The 22,500-nt window shown below is 43.7% G+C and overlaps 1 protein-coding gene across 1 annotated transcript in view; it reads left to right on the top strand.

Annotated features, from left to right (window-relative positions):
• The window catches only part of LOC144532255 (homeobox protein Meis1-like), a 68,100-nt gene that overhangs the window by 43,068 nt on the left and 2,532 nt on the right, over positions 1–22,500 (top strand). The window contains exons 9-12 of the mRNA XM_078272924.1: positions 1,144–1,220; positions 15,368–15,426; positions 19,060–19,149; positions 19,811–19,928. Coding sequence (XP_078129050.1) covers positions 1,144–1,220; positions 15,368–15,426; positions 19,060–19,149; positions 19,811–19,869 — 285 coding nt within the window. The 3' untranslated portion in view covers positions 19,870–19,928. The remainder of the gene's footprint in view (positions 1–1,143; positions 1,221–15,367; positions 15,427–19,059; positions 19,150–19,810; positions 19,929–22,500) is intronic.

Below are 22,500 nucleotides of genomic sequence, written 5' to 3'. Positions count from 1 at the left end.
CACAACTAGGATATTTGGCGAGTCCGAGATGACAGAAAAGCGTCTTGAGTCCGGACTTAAGTACTACAGCCCTGTTTTGTTAGTAATAAAGTCTCCCCCATGTGTCCGTATGTTTGGATGCTCTGCTCTCTGCAGAGTTTAACGAGCCTGAACTTTCAGCAGCACTGTTACAACAGTGTGAAAATAGCTCCTGAAAGTGCTGCTATCTGGGTCAGGGACGGGCAGCGACGTGCCGCGGAGGATCCGCAGCAGCTGGTTTCGGTCAGCAGATGAAGAAACTCTCACTCGCTGTCAGCTGTTGCAGAGAAACATTATTTATCGTCTGCGGCTTTACGTGAACTTTTCCCTCCTGTCCACTCCCATTTTGTGTATTTAGAGCTGAAACCAGACGCCAGAGGTGGTATCATGCTGCTTTATTTTAAATGCAGATACTAATCCCGTATGTTTTCATCTTAATTAAAGGGTAACTACCATTGTTTTTTCAACCTGGACCCTATGTTCACGTGTGTTTGTGTCTAAGTGACTGATGGGAACAACAATCTCTGACATTGGTCCAGTATTAAGAGAGATCGCTGCAGTTGGCAGCTGAGAAACAAGCTGCAATGTCAGTTAATAGGGTCCAGGTTGAAAAAAACTGTAGTTACCCTTTAATACTGTATGCAACTTGCAGGTTTCTTGCATCGTCTTATTAAACGTTGGGCTTTTTTCCCCATGCATTTGCCACCAGTAAATCATGGGCGCCTGGGTAGCTCACCTGGCAGAGCGCGCGCCCATATACAGAGGCTCAGTCCTCCAGTAATCCAATTCATAGAGAAGATACCAGAGGATAAAGAATTGAAATAATATATATCACCCCATGGAGCTTCCCCAGTTGACACACACACACACACACACACACACACACACACACACAGTGTAATTAACAGCGCTATCTCTCTCCACTTGGCTTCCCTCTCTAATTGGCTCAACATTAATTATGCTCCATTTCATATCCCCTTAATGAGTCTAGCCCCTCCTCCCTTCTTTAACGCTAATAAGCAGCTTGGAGGCTGAAACTAACAACGAGGAGAAAAAGAAGAAGATGGAACGACCCTATGATGTTTTACGGCGTGTTGACATCTGTGTGTTTTTGTCCCACTGTAGCACCCGTACCCGTCGGAGGAGCAGAAGAAGCAGCTGGCTCAGGACACCGGCCTCACCAACCTGCAGGTCAACAACTGGTGAGTCAGTGCCGTTTTGCTGGAGCTCGAGACTCTTTGTGTTGTGTGTTCGGGAGGCAACCCTAATGATTTGAATGATTAATTCCTGTGGGGTTTTTGCCCCGTCTCCAAACATCCCCCGGTCACAGTCACAGACGGGAGGAGGCGGCTAATTGGAGAGTTAATTGGAGCTTGGAGGCGGGAGATAGAGACCTGTAGGAGTTTTCTGTTTACTGATACAGTAACGGAAACGTCAGCAAGTTTCACTGTTGGGGATCGAACACGGTCGCTTGAATTTATATGGTTCAGCAAATTTTAGCCAATTTAAAGGTCCCATGACATGATGCTCTTTGGATGCTATTATATAGTGGTCCCCTAATACTGTATCTGAAGTCTCTTTTATATAGACCTTAGTGGTCCCCTAATACTGTATCTGAAGTCTCTTTTATATAGACCTTAGTGGTCCCCTAATACTGTATCTGAAGTCTCTTTATATAGACCTTAGTGGTCCCCTAATACTGTATCTGAAGTCTCTTTTATATAGACCTTAGTGGTCCCCTAATACTGTATCTGAAGTCTCTTTATATAGACCTTAGTGGTCCCCTAATACTGTATCTGAAGTCTCTTTTATATAGACCTTAGTGGTCCCCTAATACTGTATCTGAAGTCTCTTTTATATAGACCTTAGTGGTCCCCTAATACTGTATCTGAAGTCTCTTTTATATAGACCTTAGTGGTCCCCCCTAATACTGTATCTGAAGTCTCTTTTATATAGACCTTAGTGGTCCCCTAATACTGTATCTGAAGTCTCTTTTATATAGACCTTAGTGGTCCCCTAATACTGTATCTGAAGTCTCTTTTATATAGACCTTAGTGGTCCCCTAATACTGTATCTGAAGTCTCTTTTATATAGACCTTAGTGGTCCCCTAATACTGTATCTGAAGTCTCTTTATATAGACCTTAGTGGTCCTCTAATACTGTATCTGAAGTCTCTTTATATAGACCTTAGTGGTCCCCTAATACTGTATCTGAAGTCTCTTTTATATAGACCTTAGTGGTCCCCTAATACTGTGTCTGAAGTCTCTTTATATAGACCTTAGTGGTCCCCTAATACTGTATCTGAAGTCTCTTTTATATAGACCTTAGTGGTCCTCTAATACTGTATCTGAAGTCTCTTTATATAGACCTTAGTGGTCCCCTAATACTGTATCTGAAGTCTCTTTTATATAGACCTTAGTGGTCCCCTAATACTGTATCTGAAGTCTCTTTTATATAGACCTTAGTGGTCCCCGCAAAACTTACCGGATCAAATGCAATAAACATGAACCTTGGTCCAGACGTTGTGGTTTGGACTTTCAGGTGTGAAAGTCCCCTTAATCTGTTAATGTCCCAAACCTTTCGCCTGTATATACTGTACAACTGCATCACTGAATGAATGATTTGCCTACATAGATATGAAAATAAAAACCACACTTGAAATGAGTCTATCAATCAATCAATTTGACACCTAAACAAATATACTGTGCATGAAACACAGACAAATAATTACAGCAGGAAGCCGTGCCACCAGCAGCGACGTCACATACACGTCACAGACAAAACAAGAATCACATTTCACAAACATCAGATTAACAGCTGCTTTCGACTCATCGAGAGGAGAAATCCACCCTGAAGTCCTTAGTGAAGTTCAGTTGATTTAGTTTAGTGCATAAGTAAATGCATAATCAGCCAAAGTCTGCATATTTATGGGGGGGGGCGCATGTCAGTGTACAACATTAGATACTTTACAATAACTTCTTAAAGGTCTTAAAAAGTAATTGTTGAATAGCGACCTTTTCATGTGTTTTTTTGAACGATAATGTCGACCATCTGAGTCGTTTTACAAAGGCCAGCAGTCGGGCCTCTGGAGCCGTCAGTGTGAACCCGCTCCCTCCGAATATTTGGCTGTTGCTGTGGAAACGCCTCTGGAGCAGGTCGCACACAGTGTGATCCCTGATTCTGCAGATTTCAGAGCGAACGAGCGAGCAGAGACGAAGGCTATAAATGAAGCTTTTATCCGACTGCTGCATTATACTGTCAGACACGTGTGTGTGTGTGTGGGTGTGTGTGTGTGTGTGTGTGTGTGTGTGTGTGTGTGTGTGTGTGTGTGTGTGTGTGTGTGTGTGTGTGTGTGTGTTGGTGTAAATGGCATTTTCATGGCAAACAGCTGGACTGGTTTATTTAAACACACCCGTTGTGGAGGGGTGTGGGGGGTACTGACCTGGGAATGACACCGATGGTGGGCGGGGCTTAGCAACTGTTTTACAAGCTGTGTGTATGTGTGTGTGTGTGTGTGTGTGTGTGTGTGTGTGTGTGTGTGTGTGCGTGTGTGTTTGGTGATTGTGGTTGTGTAGCAGCTTTGTTTAAAGAGTCTGACTACACTGGCATGTACATGTACATATTTTATTACAAATGGTGCAATACACAAACCTCTTTTTACTCTTTTTAACATGCATATGTTGACAATCAACACGGTTTTTTCAATCAGCACGTTTTTTTTCCGTGGTGCTCAGCACGAAATGGGAAGCATCTATACGGAGGTTGTGTTTAGGAAAAGAACAGCAGGAAAGGGACACGTCACGGTCTATTGTATATGAGTTGCATGTGTGTGAATGTGAGATGTGAGATGTCAAGTGCACCTGTATCTCATTGTATATAAATGTAGAATGACAATAAAGGAATTGTGTCCTTTCTTAACCCTTATTGTTACACTTTTAAAAGTTTTCTTATATCAGAAATACGCAACAGATTCTCACTCCCATGTCGTAAAACAGCCTGGAGGAGCGAGGACGGGTTGAAATATGGGTTTCTTTCAATCAGATTGCCCCCAAAATAACTTGGATGCATGGATGTGCTTCGCAGGTAACATGAATGATTACTTTTCACTGAACTTTGGGTGTTTAATTCCATTTTAAAGCATGTGAAAGAAATGTTTACAATGGTTTCGTACCAGTGTCCTGACTCAACTTTGACATGAATTAGTCTGTGATTCATTCAACATCTTCTGATCGTAACTGTTAGTCAAAATAACTCATGATTTCTGCTTTATTTTAAAGGTCAAATTAGGTATATAAGGTCGGAAAAAGCGCCGAAGAACAGTTCCTTTTCAACAGACAACACAAGACAACACAACACAAGACAACACAAGACAACACAAGACAACACAACACAAGACAACACAAGACAACACAACACAACACAAGACAACACAAGACAACACAACACAAGACAACACAAGACAAGACAACACAAGACAACACAACACAAGACAACACAAGACAAGACAACACAAGACAACACAAGACAACACAACACAAGACAACACAACACAAGACAACACAAGACAACACAAGAGAACACAACACAACACAAGACAACACAAGACAACACAAGACAACACAAGACAACACAAGACAACACAACACAAGACAACACAAGACAACACAACACAAGACAACACAAGACAACACAAGACAAGACAACACAAGACAACACAACACAAGACAACACAACACAAGACAACACAAGACAACACAAGACAAGACAACACAAAACAAGACAACACAACACAAGACAACACAAGACAACACAAGACAACACAAGACAACACAAGACAACACAAGACAACACAAGACAACACAACACAACACAACACAAGACAACACAAGACAACACAAGACAACACAACACAAGACAACACAAGACAACACAAGACAACACAAGACAACACAAGACAACACAACACAAGACAACACAAGACAACACAAGACAACACAACACAACACAAGACAACACAAGACAACACAAGACAACACAACACAACACAAGACAACACAAGACAACACAACACAAGACAACACAAGACAACACAAGACAACACAAGACAAGACACAAGACAAGACAACACAACACAAGACAACACAAGACAACACAACACAACACAACACAACACAAGACAACACAAGACAACACAACACAAGACAACACAAGACAACACAAGACAAGACAACACAAGACAACACAAGACAAGACAACACAAGACAACACAAGACAACACAAGACAACACAAGACAAGACAACACAAGACAACACAACACAAGAAAACACAAGACAAGACAAGACAACACAAGACAACACAACACAACACAAGACAACACAAGACAACACAACACAAGACAAGACAAGACAACACAAGACAACACAAGACAAGACAACACAAGACAACACAAGACAACACAAGACAAGACAACACAAGACAACACAAGACAAGACAACACAAGACAACACAACACAAGACAACACAAGACAAGACAACACAAGACAACACAAGACAAGACAACACAAGACAACACAACACAAGACAACACAACACAAGACAACACAAGACAACACAAGACAAGACAAGACAACACAAGACAAGACAACACAAGACAACACAAGACAACACAAGACAACACAAGACAAGACAACACAAGACAACACAAGACAACACAACACAACACAAGACAACACAACACAACACAAGACAACACAAGACAACACAAGACAACACAAGACAACACAACACAAGACAACACAAGACAACACAACACAAGACAACACAAGACAACACAACACAACACAAGACAACACAAGACAACACAACACAACACAAGACAACACAAGACAACACAAGACAAGACAACACAAGACAAGACAACACAAGACAACACAACACAAGACAAGACAACACAAGACAACACAACACAAGACAACACAACACAAGACAACACAAGACAACACAAGACAAGACAACACAAGACAACACAAGACAAGACAAGACAACACAAGACAACACAACACAAGACAACACAAGACAACACAACACAACATAATACAACACAAGACAACACAAGACAACACAACACAAGACAACACAAGACAACACAACACAAGACAACACAAGACAACACAACACAAGACAACACAAGACAACACAAGACAACACAAGACAAGACAACACAACACAAGACAAGACAACACAACACAAGACAACACAAGACAACACAAGACAACACAACACAAGACAACACAAGACAACACAACACAACACAAGACAACACAAGACAACACAAGACAACACAACACAACACAACACAAGACAACACAAGACAAGACAAGACAACACAAGACAACACAAGACAACACAACACAACACAACACAACACAACACAAGGGTTAAACTGTTTTCTATGTTCTGCTACATTGTAAACAATGTAGTGCAACTTTTCAATCAGCCCCAGATTTACAGGGAATGAAAACATGATTGTGGAGAAATAAAAACAGAATTTCGTGCTCTCGGAGAGTGCAGACCTCCGCCCGCCGAGCCTGTTTGTCCTTGTCCTTGTCTTTCAACTTTACGTCATACATACAAGTGTTTTATTAGCTCTTCAGGGAGGAAACTCCGTCAATATCAGACCTATTGGTTAGGGCTGCTAGAATCAGACTTGCATTTACTTTTGGTCAGTATAAAAATGGGGATTATTGAACATTATTACTCGTTGACTCTTGGAAAGACAGTGAAACTTGTTTACTTGCAAAACGGTAATGTGCAAAATAATCGTTTTCTCTGATTACGTTGTCTTTGACCGTTAGGAGCCGAAATTGATAATTATGAGTCCTATTATCGGTGAGCTGGAAACCAAGTGTGTGTGTGTGTGTGTTACTTGTTTAACTATATTCGTGGGGTCCAAAACCCGGGAATACAGTATACTTGTGGGGTCCGGACAGCTTTGTGGGGCCAAAATGCTGGACCCCCCAAGGTTAAAGGTCTGTTTGAGGGTTAAGACCTGGTTTTAGGATTAGGGTTAGAATGAGGTTCTGGTTAGGGTGAGGGTAAGGGTTAAGGTTAGGCATTTAGTTGGGATGGTTAAGGTTAGGAGTAAGGGGCTAGGGAATGCATTACGTCAATGACGGGTCCCCCACAAAAATAGTGCCACGCACTGTGTGTGTGTGTGTGTGTGTGTGTGAGTTTTGTGTGGCAAAAATGTGAAAGATATACATGTGGAGGAGTGGAAGCATGGAGCGTGTATGTTGGGGGAGGTGGAGTACGTATTAGTGAGTATGAGCATGCATGAGTGTGGTTTAAGATCCTGTGGAGTAGAGGAATAGTGTTACTAGTAGGAGTTGTACTCTGATTGGAGTATGACATTACACACTATATGTATGTATTACTTCTTGATGAAAAAATAAAAAATAAAACATACAGGTGGGCGTTAACATACTGGACTTTTAAAGGTGCACTATTTCATTTCATTTCATTTTATTATACAGGAAAATTTTTAGAGCAACAATTAAGGTCCAATAAACGGGTCTGAATCAGTTTAAAAACTGGTTCACAGCAGGTTCCTGTTCTGCAGCAACATAGAACAATGAACACAATTTCGGCACATTTATACAGGACATTATTATTGACTGAACAGATGCAAACAAATAAAACATTAAATACTGGAAAAACAAGACTAAAAACAATACATGAACAATCAGTGTAGTGCAAGTATGACTATCAAGAAGAAACAGTTTATATGACTTTTTGAAATATGTGATGGATGATAGTGTTTGAATGTGATGGGGAATGTCTTTCAAATGTTGGTGTAAATATAGAATAAGGATTGCTGACCGTAGTTGTTTTGTATGCGGAGGGACTGGAATTAGTGCCTGTGAGACTGACCTAGTGAGGCGTACTGGTCTCATGTTGTGTGTCGGAAGAGAACTGTAAGTGCTGGTAAAGAGCTATTTTGAATCTGACAATAAAATGCAATAGCGTGGCTGTTTACGTAGCTCTGGTAAGTCAAAGCATTTGTGCGTGTGAGCCTGTACTGCAATGATGAGACCACTTTGGAAGATTACTGTGGGATCTTTAGTGCTCGGTAGTGTAGTCGTGCTATTGGTTCAGTAATGTCCTTAGTGGTAAGAGACCAGATTGGGAGACAGTAGGACATTGTTGAAAACACACTGGCATGTAAGTAGGTTTCAGAAACTGAAAAAGAAAGATATGATCTAATCTTGTTATACACACAGAGTTTCTGATTCTACTTTTTTGTTCATTTTAGAGATGTGTTCGATCTCTAAGGTGTGAATCAAGACAGTTGTAGGTCCTTTGTGACAACAAGATCTTGGTTTGCAAAAGTAATAAAAATCAGTAAAGAGAAAGACTTTTTCTGGGTGAATGAAAATACATACATTCAGTTTTCTTTACATTGATGGTCAGATTGTTCTTTTTCAACCAATCATGTAAGAGGTGAAGATCAGATGATAGTTATGACATTAGGATTTGAATCAGAGAGAAAAATCACAGTATCATCAACACAACACAACACAACACAACACAACACAAGACAACACAACACAAGACAACACAAGACAACACAAGACAACACAACACAACACAACACAACACAACACAAGGGTTAAACTGTTTTCTATGTTCTGCTACATTGTAAACAATGTAGTGCAACTTTTCAATCAGCCCCAGATTTACAGGGAATGAAAACATGATTGTGGAGAAATAAAAACAGAATTTCGTGCTCTCGGAGAGTGCAGACCTCCGCCCGCCGAGCCTGTTTGTCCTTGTCCTTGTCTTTCAACTTTACGTCATACATACAAGTGTTTTATTAGCTCTTCAGGGAGGAAACTCCGTCAATATCAGACCTATTGGTTAGGGCTGCTAGAATCAGACTTGCATTTACTTTTGGTCAGTATAAAAATGGGGATTATTGAACATTATTACTCGTTGACTCTTGGAAAGACAGTGAAACTTGTTTACTTGCAAAACGGTAATGTGCAAAATAATCGTTTTCTCTGATTAAGTTGTCTGTGACCGTTAGGAGACGAAATTGATAATTATGGTCCTATTATCGGTGAGCTGGAAACCAAGTGTGTGTGTGTGTGTGTGTTCTTGTTTAACTATATTCGTGGGGTCCAAAACCCGGGAATACAGTATACTTGTGGGGTCCGGACAGCTTTGTGGGGCCAAAATGCTGGACCCCCCAAGGTTAAAGGTCTGTTTGAGGGTTAAGACCTGGTTTTAGGATTAGGGTTAGAATGAGGTTCTGGTTAGGGTGAGGGTAAGGGTTAAGGTTAGGCATTTAGTTGGGATGGTTAAGGTTAGGGTAAGGGGCTAGGGAATGCATTACGTCAATGACGGTCCCCACAAAAATAGTGCCACGCACTGTGTGTGTGTGTGTGTGTGTTGGGTTTGTGTGGCAAAAATGTGAAAGATATACATGTGGAGGAGTGGAAGCATGGAGCGTGTATGTTGGGGAGGTGGGTACGTATTAGTGAGTATGAGCATGCATGAGTGTGGTTTAAGATCCTGTGGAGTAGAGGAATAGTGTTACTAGTAGGAGTTGTACTCTGATTGGAGTATGACATTACACACTATATGTATGTATTACTTCTTGATGAAAAAATAAAAAATAAAACATACAGGTGGGCGTTAACATACTGGACTTTTAAAGGTGCACTATTTCATTTCATTTCATTTATTATACAGGAAAATTTAAGAGCAACAATTAAGGTCCAATAAACGGGTCTGAATCAGTTTAAAAACTGGTTCACAGCAGGTTCCTGTTCTGCAGCAACATAGAACAATGAACACAATTTCGGCACATTTATACAGGACATTATTATTGACTGAACAGATGCAAACAAATAAAACATTAAATACGGAAAAACAAGACTAAAAACAATACATGAACAATCAGTGTGTGCAAGTATGACTATCAAGAAGAAACAGTTTATATGACTTTTTGAAATATGTGATGGATGATAGTGTTTGAATGTGATGGGGAATGTCTTTCCAAATGTTGGTGTAAATATAGAATAAGGATTGCTGACCGTAGTTGTTTTGTATGGGGGGGGGGGGGACTGGAATGAGTGCCTGTGAGACTGACCTAGTGAGGCGTACTGGTCTCATGTTGTGTGTCGGAAGAAGAACTGTAAGTGCTGGTAAAGAGCTATTTTGAATCTGACAATAAAATGCAATAGCGTGGCTGTTTACGTAGCTCTGGTAAGTCAAAGCATTTGTGCGTGTGAACGCACTGCAATGATGAGACCACTTTGGAAGATTACTGTGGATCTTTAGTGCTCGGTAGTGTAGTCGTGCTATTGGTTCAGTAATGTCCTTAGTGGTAAGAGACCAGATTGGGAGACAGTAGGACATTGTTGAAAACACACTGGCATGTAAGTAGGTTTCAGAAACTGAAAAAGAAAGATATGATCTAATCTTGTTATACACATAGAGTTTCTGATTCTACTTTTTTGTTCATTTAGAGATGTGTTCCCGATATGTAAGGTGTGAATCAAGATAGTTGTAGGTCTTTGTGACAACAAGATCTTGGTTTGCAAAAGTAATAAAATCAGTAAAAGAAAGACTTTTTCTGTGTGAATGAAAATACATACATTCAGTTTTCTTTACATTGATGGTCAGATTGTTCTTTTTCAACCAATCATGTAAGAGGTGAAGATCAGATGATAGTTATGACATTAGGATTTGAATCAGAGAGAAAAATCACAGTATCATCAGCGTGTTTACACACTCGAGGGAAATCATTAATGTATAAAAGAAAAAGTAAGGGTCCAAGAATGATGCCTTGTGGAACGCCCATGTCACAAACTAAAGGTTGGGATATGACATGATTCATTTTGACTGTCTGCAACCTGTTTGTCAAATAAGAAGAGAGCATTTATATCACAGATGGAGACAGGTGAAATGAGTGGTTTGTTTAGCAAAATCTGGTGGTTCACTGTATCGAAGGCTTTACGAAAATCAATAAAAATAGCTCCAGTGATGTGACCTTTGTTGAGAACGTCACGTAATTGTTCAGTGAAGAGTAGTAACGACGACATGGTTGATCTCTTAGCACGAAAACCATGTTGACAGTCACTGAGCCAGTTATTAGTTTCAAGGTAAGAACTGAGCTGGTTATGCAAGACTTTTTCCAGCAACTTAGACATTGCTGGAAGTATTGCAATAGGTCTGTAATTTGAAACAAGAGTGTGATCATCAGATTAAAAAAATGGGTTAATTTGTGCTGTTTTCCAGTCAGATAGATAAGAACTGTCACTGACATTAGGGGGCTTGTAGGTGACAATAATAGTATATAAAAGCATGTTGAGGTGCCGCTGGTCTTGCTAATGCGGTCTTTACGATACTATTCATAAGTTTCAATTGAAAGAAAAGAATCAGGAATATTGGGAGTTAACCATGATTCAGAGATTGCCATTACATGTGCTTTCAACTAGTTTGGGAACAAGGTTTCGGGTGTTACGTGGTTTGTTGTATTTTGGTGCCTATCCTGTGCCTCTAGTGTTTGTTTGACGTTTACGATCCCTGTGTCGTCTCCCGAGACCGGGCTTTTTCACGGTGCGTTCAGGGGGCAGGCAGCTAGCGGATCAAGGAGAGATGACTACCATTTGAGACAAAAATAAAATCATGCTGAAACCATCTAGGAACTCATAGTGCACCTTTAAGCCAGAGAGTGGTGTTCACTTCCCGGGGAAGGAGTGTTTTAATCCAAACCATGATCTTTTTCTTAATCCTAATCTTGATTTTCGTCGCGGCAAAACGCTCATATTTTGTGGACGAAATGTAACCGTAATGTCGGCCTCTTTTCGTTTTTTTCGGCTAAACACATCTACTAACTGCCGCAGATACGACCGAGCTGTGAAAGAGGACTTTTTATTCCACAAAAGTGTCGAAAAGGACAACCAAATAGTTTTAATTTTAGTCCCAGAGAAGCTAAACGTATCGCGGTCGACGGGGGAGACGACACGAGCGTTAACCAACTAGCAACTGGCCGCCTGGCGTCATGTGACTGGTGATTAGGAGGTCTCCTAATTTCGTAGGATATCACGCGTTTTGGTGCGATATCATACGGACCCGTTCATGAGACTGCATTGAGCTAAAGCAGATCCTCCTTTACTCTTCCTCTCCTTTGCATCTCACCCTCCCTCTCTCCTCTTCGCCGTTTTTTTTTTTTTACTCCCCTGAAAAGGCCGCTGTGGCTTTTGTTTTCCTGAAAAGAAAACAGGGTCGTCCCCCTCCACTTTTTCTTTCTTCTTTCTTTACACCCCCGGGCTTCTCCTCCCTCTTTTCCGAGTTGAAATGGAAGCCTCCCTCCCCACGGGGGAAGGACGTTGTAGGGGACATAAATCAAGTGGGAAAGCACGTTGCTTTCACTGCGGGGCGGGTCAGGAGGGGTCGACAGGCTTTGGGCTGAGGAAGAGCAGAGCAGAGGGGGAGGCGGCCGGGGGAGGGGGGAAGGGGGTCACAGAAGGTGCCGGGTCATAGGTCGTGCATACCAGGATGATGGCTTTCAAGAGTGTACTTAGGAGGGTGCTTGTTGAATGCTCCGCTGCTGCAGCCCAGGGCTGCACAATGGGAGGAAAACGATCTTAATTGCAATTGCGATACCATTCACGATATTGGAGGGAATGATCATTTGTGTGTCATTGTTGAGTGAGGATCTGGATCAAAACAAACATTTACTGAAAGACATTCTGGTACAGGATATAAAATACTCTATTCCAGACTCACGCATCACAATATATTCACATTTTAACATGTTGTTTTCATTAAAACACATTCATTTCATGATTGAAATGTTCTGACAATTCATAAATACGTTACACAAATTACTGACAAGTTTTATAATTAAACATTACACCTTTCGACAGGCAAAATGCATCCAACCTATTCTTAAAAGCATGAATTGAAGGGGAACGCTAGGAGAACTACTTCTGGAAGCCTGCTCCATGATTATACTGCACGTGTGTGAACACATTTCTTTTCAGACCGACACGTTCTAGGGTAACGTTTTAAAGAATATCCTCGTGTCTCGTACCTATTGCTTCAAAACTGAAAGAGAGGCTCAGCTGTTACATCATATATTCCCTGTATAAGCTTATACACCTGAACCATATCACCTCTGGATCTCCTAAACATTGTTTCTTTAGTCTGTGGGATTTGATTTGTAAGCCGCGACGTCTCACTCAGAACGGTTTGACACGTTTTATTGCGTCCCTCTGCGATTTGGATATGCATATTGTGAAAAAGACGACCAAATAGTTTTAATTTTAGTCCCAGAGAAGCTAAACGTATCGCGGTCGACGGGGGAGACGACACGAGCGTTAGCCAACTAGCAACTGGCCGCCTGGCGTCACGTGACTGGTGATTAGGAGGTCTCCTAATTTCGTAGGATATCACGCGTTTTGGTGTGCGTACATCTTCGTACGATATCATACGGACCCGTTCATGAGACTGCATTGAGCTAAAGCAGATCCTCCTTTACTCTTACGCTGTCAAAAAAAGCACAGATGAAAGTGACAAAAACATCAGAAAAAGTGACAAAAAACGTGGAAAATAGTGACAAAAATGTCGGGAAAATCTTCAAAAAACGTCAGGAAAAGTGTCGACGCAAACGACCCAAAAGACGACCCAAACGTTGGAATTTCTTTTTACTTTTTGTACTTTTTGACCCAGAAAAACAAAAAGTTGCATCATGGTCTACGGGGAAGACATCACGAGGGTTAACCTGCTTAATCAGCAGCGTATTAACTCCTAACTCGGTCCTATTTGTAGCATGCACGTGTTTTCGGCGCGCGACTGAGACGTGCGTGTCACGCAGCCAGTGTGCAAGCTCTAACCTGTTAATATGGGAGCCGAAATAAAAACAGACACGCCACGCAGCTGACACGCTCACGCCACGCAGCTGACACCAGGCACGCGGGGACCTATTTTTGACCAGGGGTGCTGAATAACAAAATAATGGATGTCTGACGATTTCTCCCCCCAGGAAATATTTCGGATTTTAACAGCTAAATACGTCATTTTAGCGCAGTGTATGGGTGAGAGTGAGAAGTTTTAGAAAAGTCCTGGGCAGCCACAAATTCCAGCGCTCGCCACTCCGACTCACAGACGTGCACTTGACATCATTAGTCTGTTTCAGTATATAGCTACGGTAAATTACGTTTCTGAACCACAGCAGAGATGTTTGGCTTGAAAATATATGCTAATATGCTAATAATCAGGCTGCAGTTACCTGAATAACCAAAGATTACCAACCAAAGATAACCAAAGACACTGAACCAGCGTATAAACCGTAGTTCTTTTCCACACACGAACCGGAAGTAAACTGAACATATTCCCGTATTTCAGGATAATTACCAATTGTAGCCCAGTAGATGGCACTCTAACACAACAAATGACACAAGACGAGAACCGGCTTCTCATTCATTCTCATCTCAGCTGTAAAGACCGTTGAAAAGTTTCTGTCCCGAACCTCCTTCCAGGATAACTGAAGTTGCTTGGCTGACGGGGCTTTTCGAATCCTTCTGTAACGTTGTCGTTAGATGCTACGATGGTGCTGCTAACGTTAGCCGAGTTGCTTGCTAACGTTATTTCAGGCTCTTCAGCTGCCCCAACAAGAGTTTGCCTCGGCGGCGGACGAGGAAACATCAACTGTAACATCTACAGATGAAATCTTGCTAATTTTAGCCGCATTACTATGCCGGAAGAAAAGATCTTGTATCCTTTTCTGTGACATATTCTTCTCTACAGCTAACGTTCCAGTCAACTAGCCTCAGCCTGCTCGCTTCTCAGCAGCAAGTCTTTCACTTTGACCTCTATAGCAGCTATAACAGTTCATTTTTAGTAGGCTATATTCAAACCTATCCATAACTCTTTTTTGCTATTTGCCTCATTATTTGATATACAAAAATATAAATAAAGTCCGACAGCGAATTAGTAATTATTTAAAAAATATAAAATCCAGCTCCTGCCAACAGGGGGTGCTGCAGCACCCTCAGCACCCCTTTTCCCGCGCCCTTGGCTGACACGCTCACGCCACGCAGCCAGTGTGCAGGAGGCCTTCATTTTTCACTTTACATTCTGCATGTTTATGATTTGAACCTTTTTTTTTTCCAGCCGCGCTCAGAAAATAAGAAAGAAAACGAGAGAGAAAGTTGAGATGGTTCAGAACATTGAAACACTGCTGCTCCTCCTTATTTATAATCTCGCTCTCTTTGTGTCTTTCCCTCCATCTCTTCCCTCCTCTGGTTTCTCTCCTCTTCCTCTTATGTTCCTCAGGTTCATCAACGCGAGGCGGAGGATCGTTCAGCCAATGATCGACCAGTCCAACAGAGCAGGTAGGTTTCATATTTTTCATATTTACACTCCGGTCCAGGGCCACGAGGGCCGCCGTGGCCTCTCAGTTTGGCCTTTTGCCTCTTAAAAAAATGATCTGTCCTACGTTCACATTGTGTTTTAGGACCCAAACATCCATCCCGACCTCCTCCCTACGAGGATCTTCACGCTCTTATACAGCAATTCAGTTTTATTTATAGTATTAAATCATAACAGGAGTTATCTCAGGACACTTTACAGATCAGAGTAAGTCTAAACCAAACTCACACACAACGAGAGCAAGCATTTGGTGCGACAGTGGCGAGGAAAAACGTCCTTTTAGGCAGTAACCTCGGACAAACCTAGGCTCTTGGTGAAACAGATCTACAGATTTTAGAGGAATATGATTCATAATACGTGTAGCAGTTGGTATGATGAACAGTGGCAATTACAGTAAAGACAATGAAACTATGACTAGAAAAAATAGTTGTAGCAGTTCAGATCATAGCAGCACGTAGCAGGGCATAGTAGGGTGTAGTATGGGGTAGTATGCTGTAGCGGGGTGTAGGGGGGCTTAGCAGGGCATAGCATGGCATAGCGGGGCATAGTAGGGTGTAGCATGGGGTACCAGGGTTTAGCATGGCATAGCATGGCATAGCAGGGCATAGTAGGGTGTAGCATGGGGTACCAGGGTTTAGCATGGCATAGCATGGCATAGTAGGGTGTAGCAGGGCTTAGCATGGCGTAGCGGGGCATAGCATGGCGTAGCATGGCATAGCGGGGCGTAGCAGGGCATAGTAGGGTGTAGCATGGGGTAGCAGGGCTTAGCATGGCATAGCAGGGCATAGTAGGGTGTAGCATGGGGTACCAGGGTTTAGCATGGCATAGCAGGGCATAGTAGGGTGTAGCATGGGGTACCAGGGTTTAGCATGGCATAGCATGGCATAGTAGGGTGTAGCAGGGCTTAGCATGGCGTAGCGGGGCATAGCATGGCATAGCGGGGCGTAGCAGGGCATAGTAGGGTGTAGCATGGGTACCAGGGCTTAGCATGGCGTAGCATGGCATAGTAGGGGTGTAGCATGGCGTAGCAGGGCATAGCAGGGCATGTAGGGTGTAGCAGGGCATTGCATGGCGTAGCATGGCATAGCAGGGCGTAGCAGGGCATAGTAGGGTGTAGCATGGGGTAGCAGGGCTTGGCATGGCGTAGCATGGCATAGCAGGGCGTAGCAGGGCATAGCAGGGCATAGTAGGGTGTAGCATGGGTACCAGGGTTTAGCATGGCATAGCAGGGCATAGTAGGGTGTAGCATGGGGTACCAGGGTTTAGCATGGCGTAGCAGGGCATAGTAGGGTGTAGCAGGGCATAGTAGGGTGTAGCATGGGTACCAGGGTTTAGCATGGCATAGCAGGGCATAGTAGGGTGTAGCAGGGCTTAGCATGGTGTAGCGGGGCATAGCATGGCGTACAGCAGCAGTCAGTGTTGTGCTGACAGTAATAAATACGTGAAATACCTACCAATTACAGGGCTGTACTTTCGGTAGCTTCATGTAGGAATGGTTCATGAGAACAGCCTGTTGGTCAAACATGGAGAAGAGTTCATCCACATTTCTGAAAGCAGGATTTAATGTCTTTATGTGCAAAACCAGAAAACCCTAAGCACCTGTGCATAACCTGCATCGCAACCGAAATTTGAGCAGTAACAAAAACATCCTCAGTAGTGAACTCCCCCTCCTCCTCCTCCCCCCCGCGCTCTCCGTGTCTTTTGCTCTCTTGGCTGCTCAGCGTGGTTTAAGCGGGCAGAGAAGCTTAAACTCAGGGATTGAATGGCCTCCAAACCCCCGGCAGGATTAGCTCCAGACAAAGACGCTAATCGCTTTGACTGACCACTCCATTGAACATTTTAACCTGGGATTAAAACAAATAGGAGCTTGGCTTAAAGCGGGGCTAAAGTACCGCGGGCCTTTTGGCCCCCTTGAGCTTTGTTGGCGTTTACCGTGCAGCGTGGCTGACTCCCACACAAAGGCAACGATACACCGCTGAATAACAGCGAGGAGAAACGGTTAAAGAGCCTGAATCCTGGGAATGTGACTGTGATTGAAAACACTTCCCTTTGAGATGAGACTTTATCGAGCTAAATTCCCCACGAGGGTGAAAACATTTGACTTTAAGTCGTCTCATCATTGATTAATGACTACTCCCTCCTCCCCCTTCTCCTCGTCTCCTCGTCTCCTCGCTCCAAAAGATCAGATGCAAAATGAAAAAGATCTACGGCATAAACAAGTGGAGAGAAAACACGGGAGATTTTATTTAGATTTTATGCAGAAATGAAATAAATAACAAATATAAAACATAAACTACGGCAGCGTTGTGAGTAGGGAGGCAGCAAATCCAGATTTTTGGGGTTCTGCTGAATCCTGAACCCCCTGGTTGAGGTTCTGCTGAATCCTGAACCCCCTGGTTGAGGTTCTGCTGAGTCCTCGTCCCGTCCTCAGTCCATGAACACAGTCAACACATTAATGAAGTAAACAGTGACTGTCCTTCCTTTGCCGTACCTGAAGTTGCTGCATTCTGGCTGCTGTCTGTAGATTCCTTCATGCTCAGCTCGTATTCTTCCAGATGTTTCATACCAGATGTTGTAACAGCGGTGATGTTGTGTATTGTTTAGGGTCCTCGCCACCACCAGACTAATCAGCATTGCAGATTGAACATGTAGCTGGACTTGAATGGCCTTCTTTTGACTGAAAGTACTGCCAAACAACACTTTTTCTGCTCACCAGTTCCATTTCCACTTCCTCTCAGCCTGCTGCATTGAAGCTCCACCTACGTAAACACCTTCCCGTAATCAACGGCGCCGTCATTACGGCGACCAGCGTAGCGCACGGAGTGCAAGCGTAGGGTTCGGTACATGTTCAATCTGCAATGCTGATTAGTCTGGTGGTGGCGAGGACCCTAAACAATACACAACATCACCGCTGTTACAACATCTGGTATGAAACATCTGGAAGAATACGAGCTGAGCATGAAGGAATCTACAGACAGCAGCCAGAATGCAGCAACTTCAGGTACGGCAAAGGAAGGACAGTCACAGCTAAAAACTGGTGTTAACCAGACGACCATTACCAGCTTTGCCCTACACTGAACAAACAGCGGGCCTCAGATCACCCACGAGCCAAAGCCATTCATGCAGCAATTGGGAAAATGATAGCCACTGACTTGCAGCCCTATTGGAAGACACTGGATTCAACAAGCTACTCCATCTGCTTATATTGATCGGATCGTGAGATAGGGTAAACATTGGCCTTGTCAAAATAGTTTTTCCCACTTGTCTTCCTGGCATAATGTTGCCTCTTCTAGGATTCGGTTTTGGTTTCAGCAGAATCTTAATCCCTATTAAATAGACACACGATTACAGAGAAACTCCAAATTATTCCAAATAGACACAAACCAATCCCAACGAGACACAAAACAAACCACAAAGAGACACAAAGCAGCCAGAAAATGAAGGAATCGTTTGTGTGATAGACGGCAGCTGTCAAGCCATCCTCCACCTCACAGTGCGAGTGTGAGAGTGATGTCATCACTGTGGGACAGCAGGCTGCAGCGAGATAATTAAAAAAGAGTAATTCCCCCTATCTCCCCCCCCCCGTGTGTCCGCAGTGAGCCATGCTGGACCGTACGGCCCAGATGGTCAGCCAATGGGAGGCTTCGTTGTGGACGGACAGACACACATGGGAATCAGACCAACTGGTAAACGCACACACACACACACACACACACACACACACACACACACACACACACACACACACACACACACACACACACACACACACACACACACACACACACACACACACACACACACACACATACACATAGACATACACCACACATACACCACTCACACACATACGCACATACATACACACACACACACACACACATACACACATAAGCACATACATACACAACTCACACACACACACACACACACTTTTCATGGTGTCGACAAACAGCCCTGTCTTCAGCTTTGTGACGATGCCTTTTCCAGCTGATCCGAGAGTCTTTTTAAAGCCTTTATTTAGCTTAAGGAGGAGAGTTTTCTCAACACACAAAGGGACGCTTCATCCTTCAGTTTATCACAAACATTCAACATCAACACATCTGGAGATACGTGGTTTCCACTGGACAGGAAGGGGATGGAAACCTGTCATCTGAAAAGTAACTTAAAGCTGTCAGACAAAAGTAGTGGAGTAAAAAGTCAAATAGTCAGAGATACAAAGATATAGAATGATGTACAGTACTGTATGTTTGAGACTTGATCTTTTTCGTGGCTGATCTGTGTGTGTGTGTGTGTGTGTGTGTGTGTGTGTGTGTGTGTGTGTGTGTGTGTGTGTTTGTCCCGCAGGTCCTCTGGGTGGTGTGGGGATGGGGATGGGCGTGGAGGGACAGTGGCACTACATGTAGCACCACTGGCGCCGCCACCCTGCAGCCAGACGACCCGCCCAGCGTCCCGGGAAACCACCGTGAGTAACACACGCTTAAAGCTCTCTAGTCTATATCCACGACGTTCCACTTCTTAAGGGCCCTGTTTTAACGATCTCAGCGCACGGCGTGAAGCACCTGGCGCAGGTGTGTTTAGGGCGTGTCCAAATCCACTTTTGCTAGTTTGACGGCGGGAAAAAAGGGTCCGTGCGCCGGGCGCATGGTTCTAAAGGGTTGTACTTAGTGTCTTCATTAATCAACAATCAACCAATCAGAGATCATCTCCCATTCCCTTTAAAAGCCAGGCGCGTTTGGACCTTGGAGCATTGCTGTTATGATGGAGGATTTGCACCGTAATATTTGTATTTGTAATCTTCTGCATGTGTTTGTGCTGCTGTGCGTCCCTGTGTGTGTAACAAGCATAGTGTGCACGTGCTGTGCACGAGCCTAGGAGCATTTTACTAATGCTCTGTTAAAATAACAATGAAATGCTGCGTTATTGACTTTAGACCAGGTTTTTGTTGGTCAATGGTGCCATCACTTCCCGCTGCCTCAAGATATATCGCCCAGAATGTACCTGAACACACCTCCCTGTAAGACCAGCACCTGAATGCACCTGACACGTAGACCAGCACCTGGGAATCACCCTGAACCTCCCTGTAAGACCAGCACGCCCAGAATGCACCTGAACACACCTCCCTGTAAGACCAGCACGCCCAGAATGCACCTGAACACACCTCCCTGTAAGACCAGCACGCCCAGAATGCACCTGAACACACCCTCCCTGTAAGACCAGCACGCCCTAGAATGCACCTGAACACACCTCCCTGTAAGACCAGCACGCCCAGAATGCACCTGAACACATCCCTGTAAGACCAGCACGCAGAATGCCCCTGAACACACCTCCTGTAAGACCAGCACGCCCAGAATGCACCTGAACACACCTCCCTGTAAGACCAGCACGCCCAGAGATGCACCTGAACACACCTCCCTGTAAGACCAGCACGCCCAGAATGCACCTGAACACACCTCCCTGTAAGACCAGCACGCCCAGAATGCACCTGAACACACCTCCCTGTAAGACCAGCACGCCCAGAATGCACCTGAACACACCTCCCTGTAAGACCAGCACGCCCAGAATGCACCTGAACACACCTCCCTGTAAGACCAGCACGCCCAGAATGCACCTGAACACACCTCCCTGTAAGACCAGCACGCCCAGAATGCACCTAAACACACCTCCCTGTAAGACCAGCACGCCCAGAATGCACCTGAACACACCTCCCTGTAAGACCAGCACGCCCAGAATGCACCTGAACACACCTCCCTGTAAGACCAGCACGCCCAGAATGCACCTGAACACACCTCCCTGTAAGACCAGCACGCCCATGGGCCACAGATGGGCGCAGGTGCATTTGCTATTTAAACGACTTGGGCGCACGGACACTTTTTTCCGCCGTCAAACTAGCAAAAGTGGATTTGGACACGCCCTAAACACACCTGCAGCAGGCGCTTCACGCCGTGACCTCAGATCGTTAAAACAGGGCCCTCAGTGTCAAAACTCACACCACTTTTTCTCAAACTCATCATAACTCCTGAGAGAACACGCAACTTTCCATTTCCATTTTTTAAGGCATTTTCTTTGGAATCAAAAGCAATAAATATGTAGACATTGTCCAACACGGTCTCACGGCAGTTGGTGAAATGGTCACGTTATTTTTAATCTATTGATTCGTGTACAGGGACACGTTCATCTCGTTTTTTTTGTGTTGGTGAGCACGAAATGGAAAGCAACAAGAACGGGTTGTTTGACCCAACCATCCTCCTCGCGCGGATTTTCAGATTTTCATACTACTCGCTACCGTCGTCGTGATCACGAAAGATGCTTCCCATTGATATACATTAGTTTAAAATTCATGCTGGACACCACGAAAAAAAACGACATACACGTGTTTATGAGATCTTACTTTTTTTTTTTTGACAATTTCTGAACACAATCACACACACACACAACCATACACACACACACACACAACCATACACACACACACACACAACCACATACACACACACAACCACATACACACACAACCACATACAGACACACAACCACATACAGACACACAACCACATACACACACAACCACATACAGACACACAACTACATACACACACAACCACATACAGACACACAACTACATACACACACAACCACATACAGACACACAACCACATACACACACACAACCACACACACACACACACACACACACACACACACACACACACACACACCCACACACACACAACCACACACACACACAACCACACACACACACACAACCACATACAGACACACAACCACATACACACACACAACCACATACACACACAACCACATACACACACACAACCACATACACACACACAACCACACACAGACACACAACCACATACAGACACACAACCACATACACACACACACACACACACACACACACACACACACACACACACACACACACACACACACACACACACACACACACACACACACACACACAACCACACACACATGCACACACATTCACACACACACACACACACACACAC

The sequence above is a fragment of the Sander vitreus genome, chromosome 2, assembly GCF_031162955.1.
Source record: "Sander vitreus isolate 19-12246 chromosome 2, sanVit1, whole genome shotgun sequence".
Lineage (NCBI taxonomy): Eukaryota > Metazoa > Chordata > Actinopteri > Perciformes > Percidae > Sander > Sander vitreus.
This window is presented reverse-complemented; position numbering and strand designations above follow the sequence as displayed.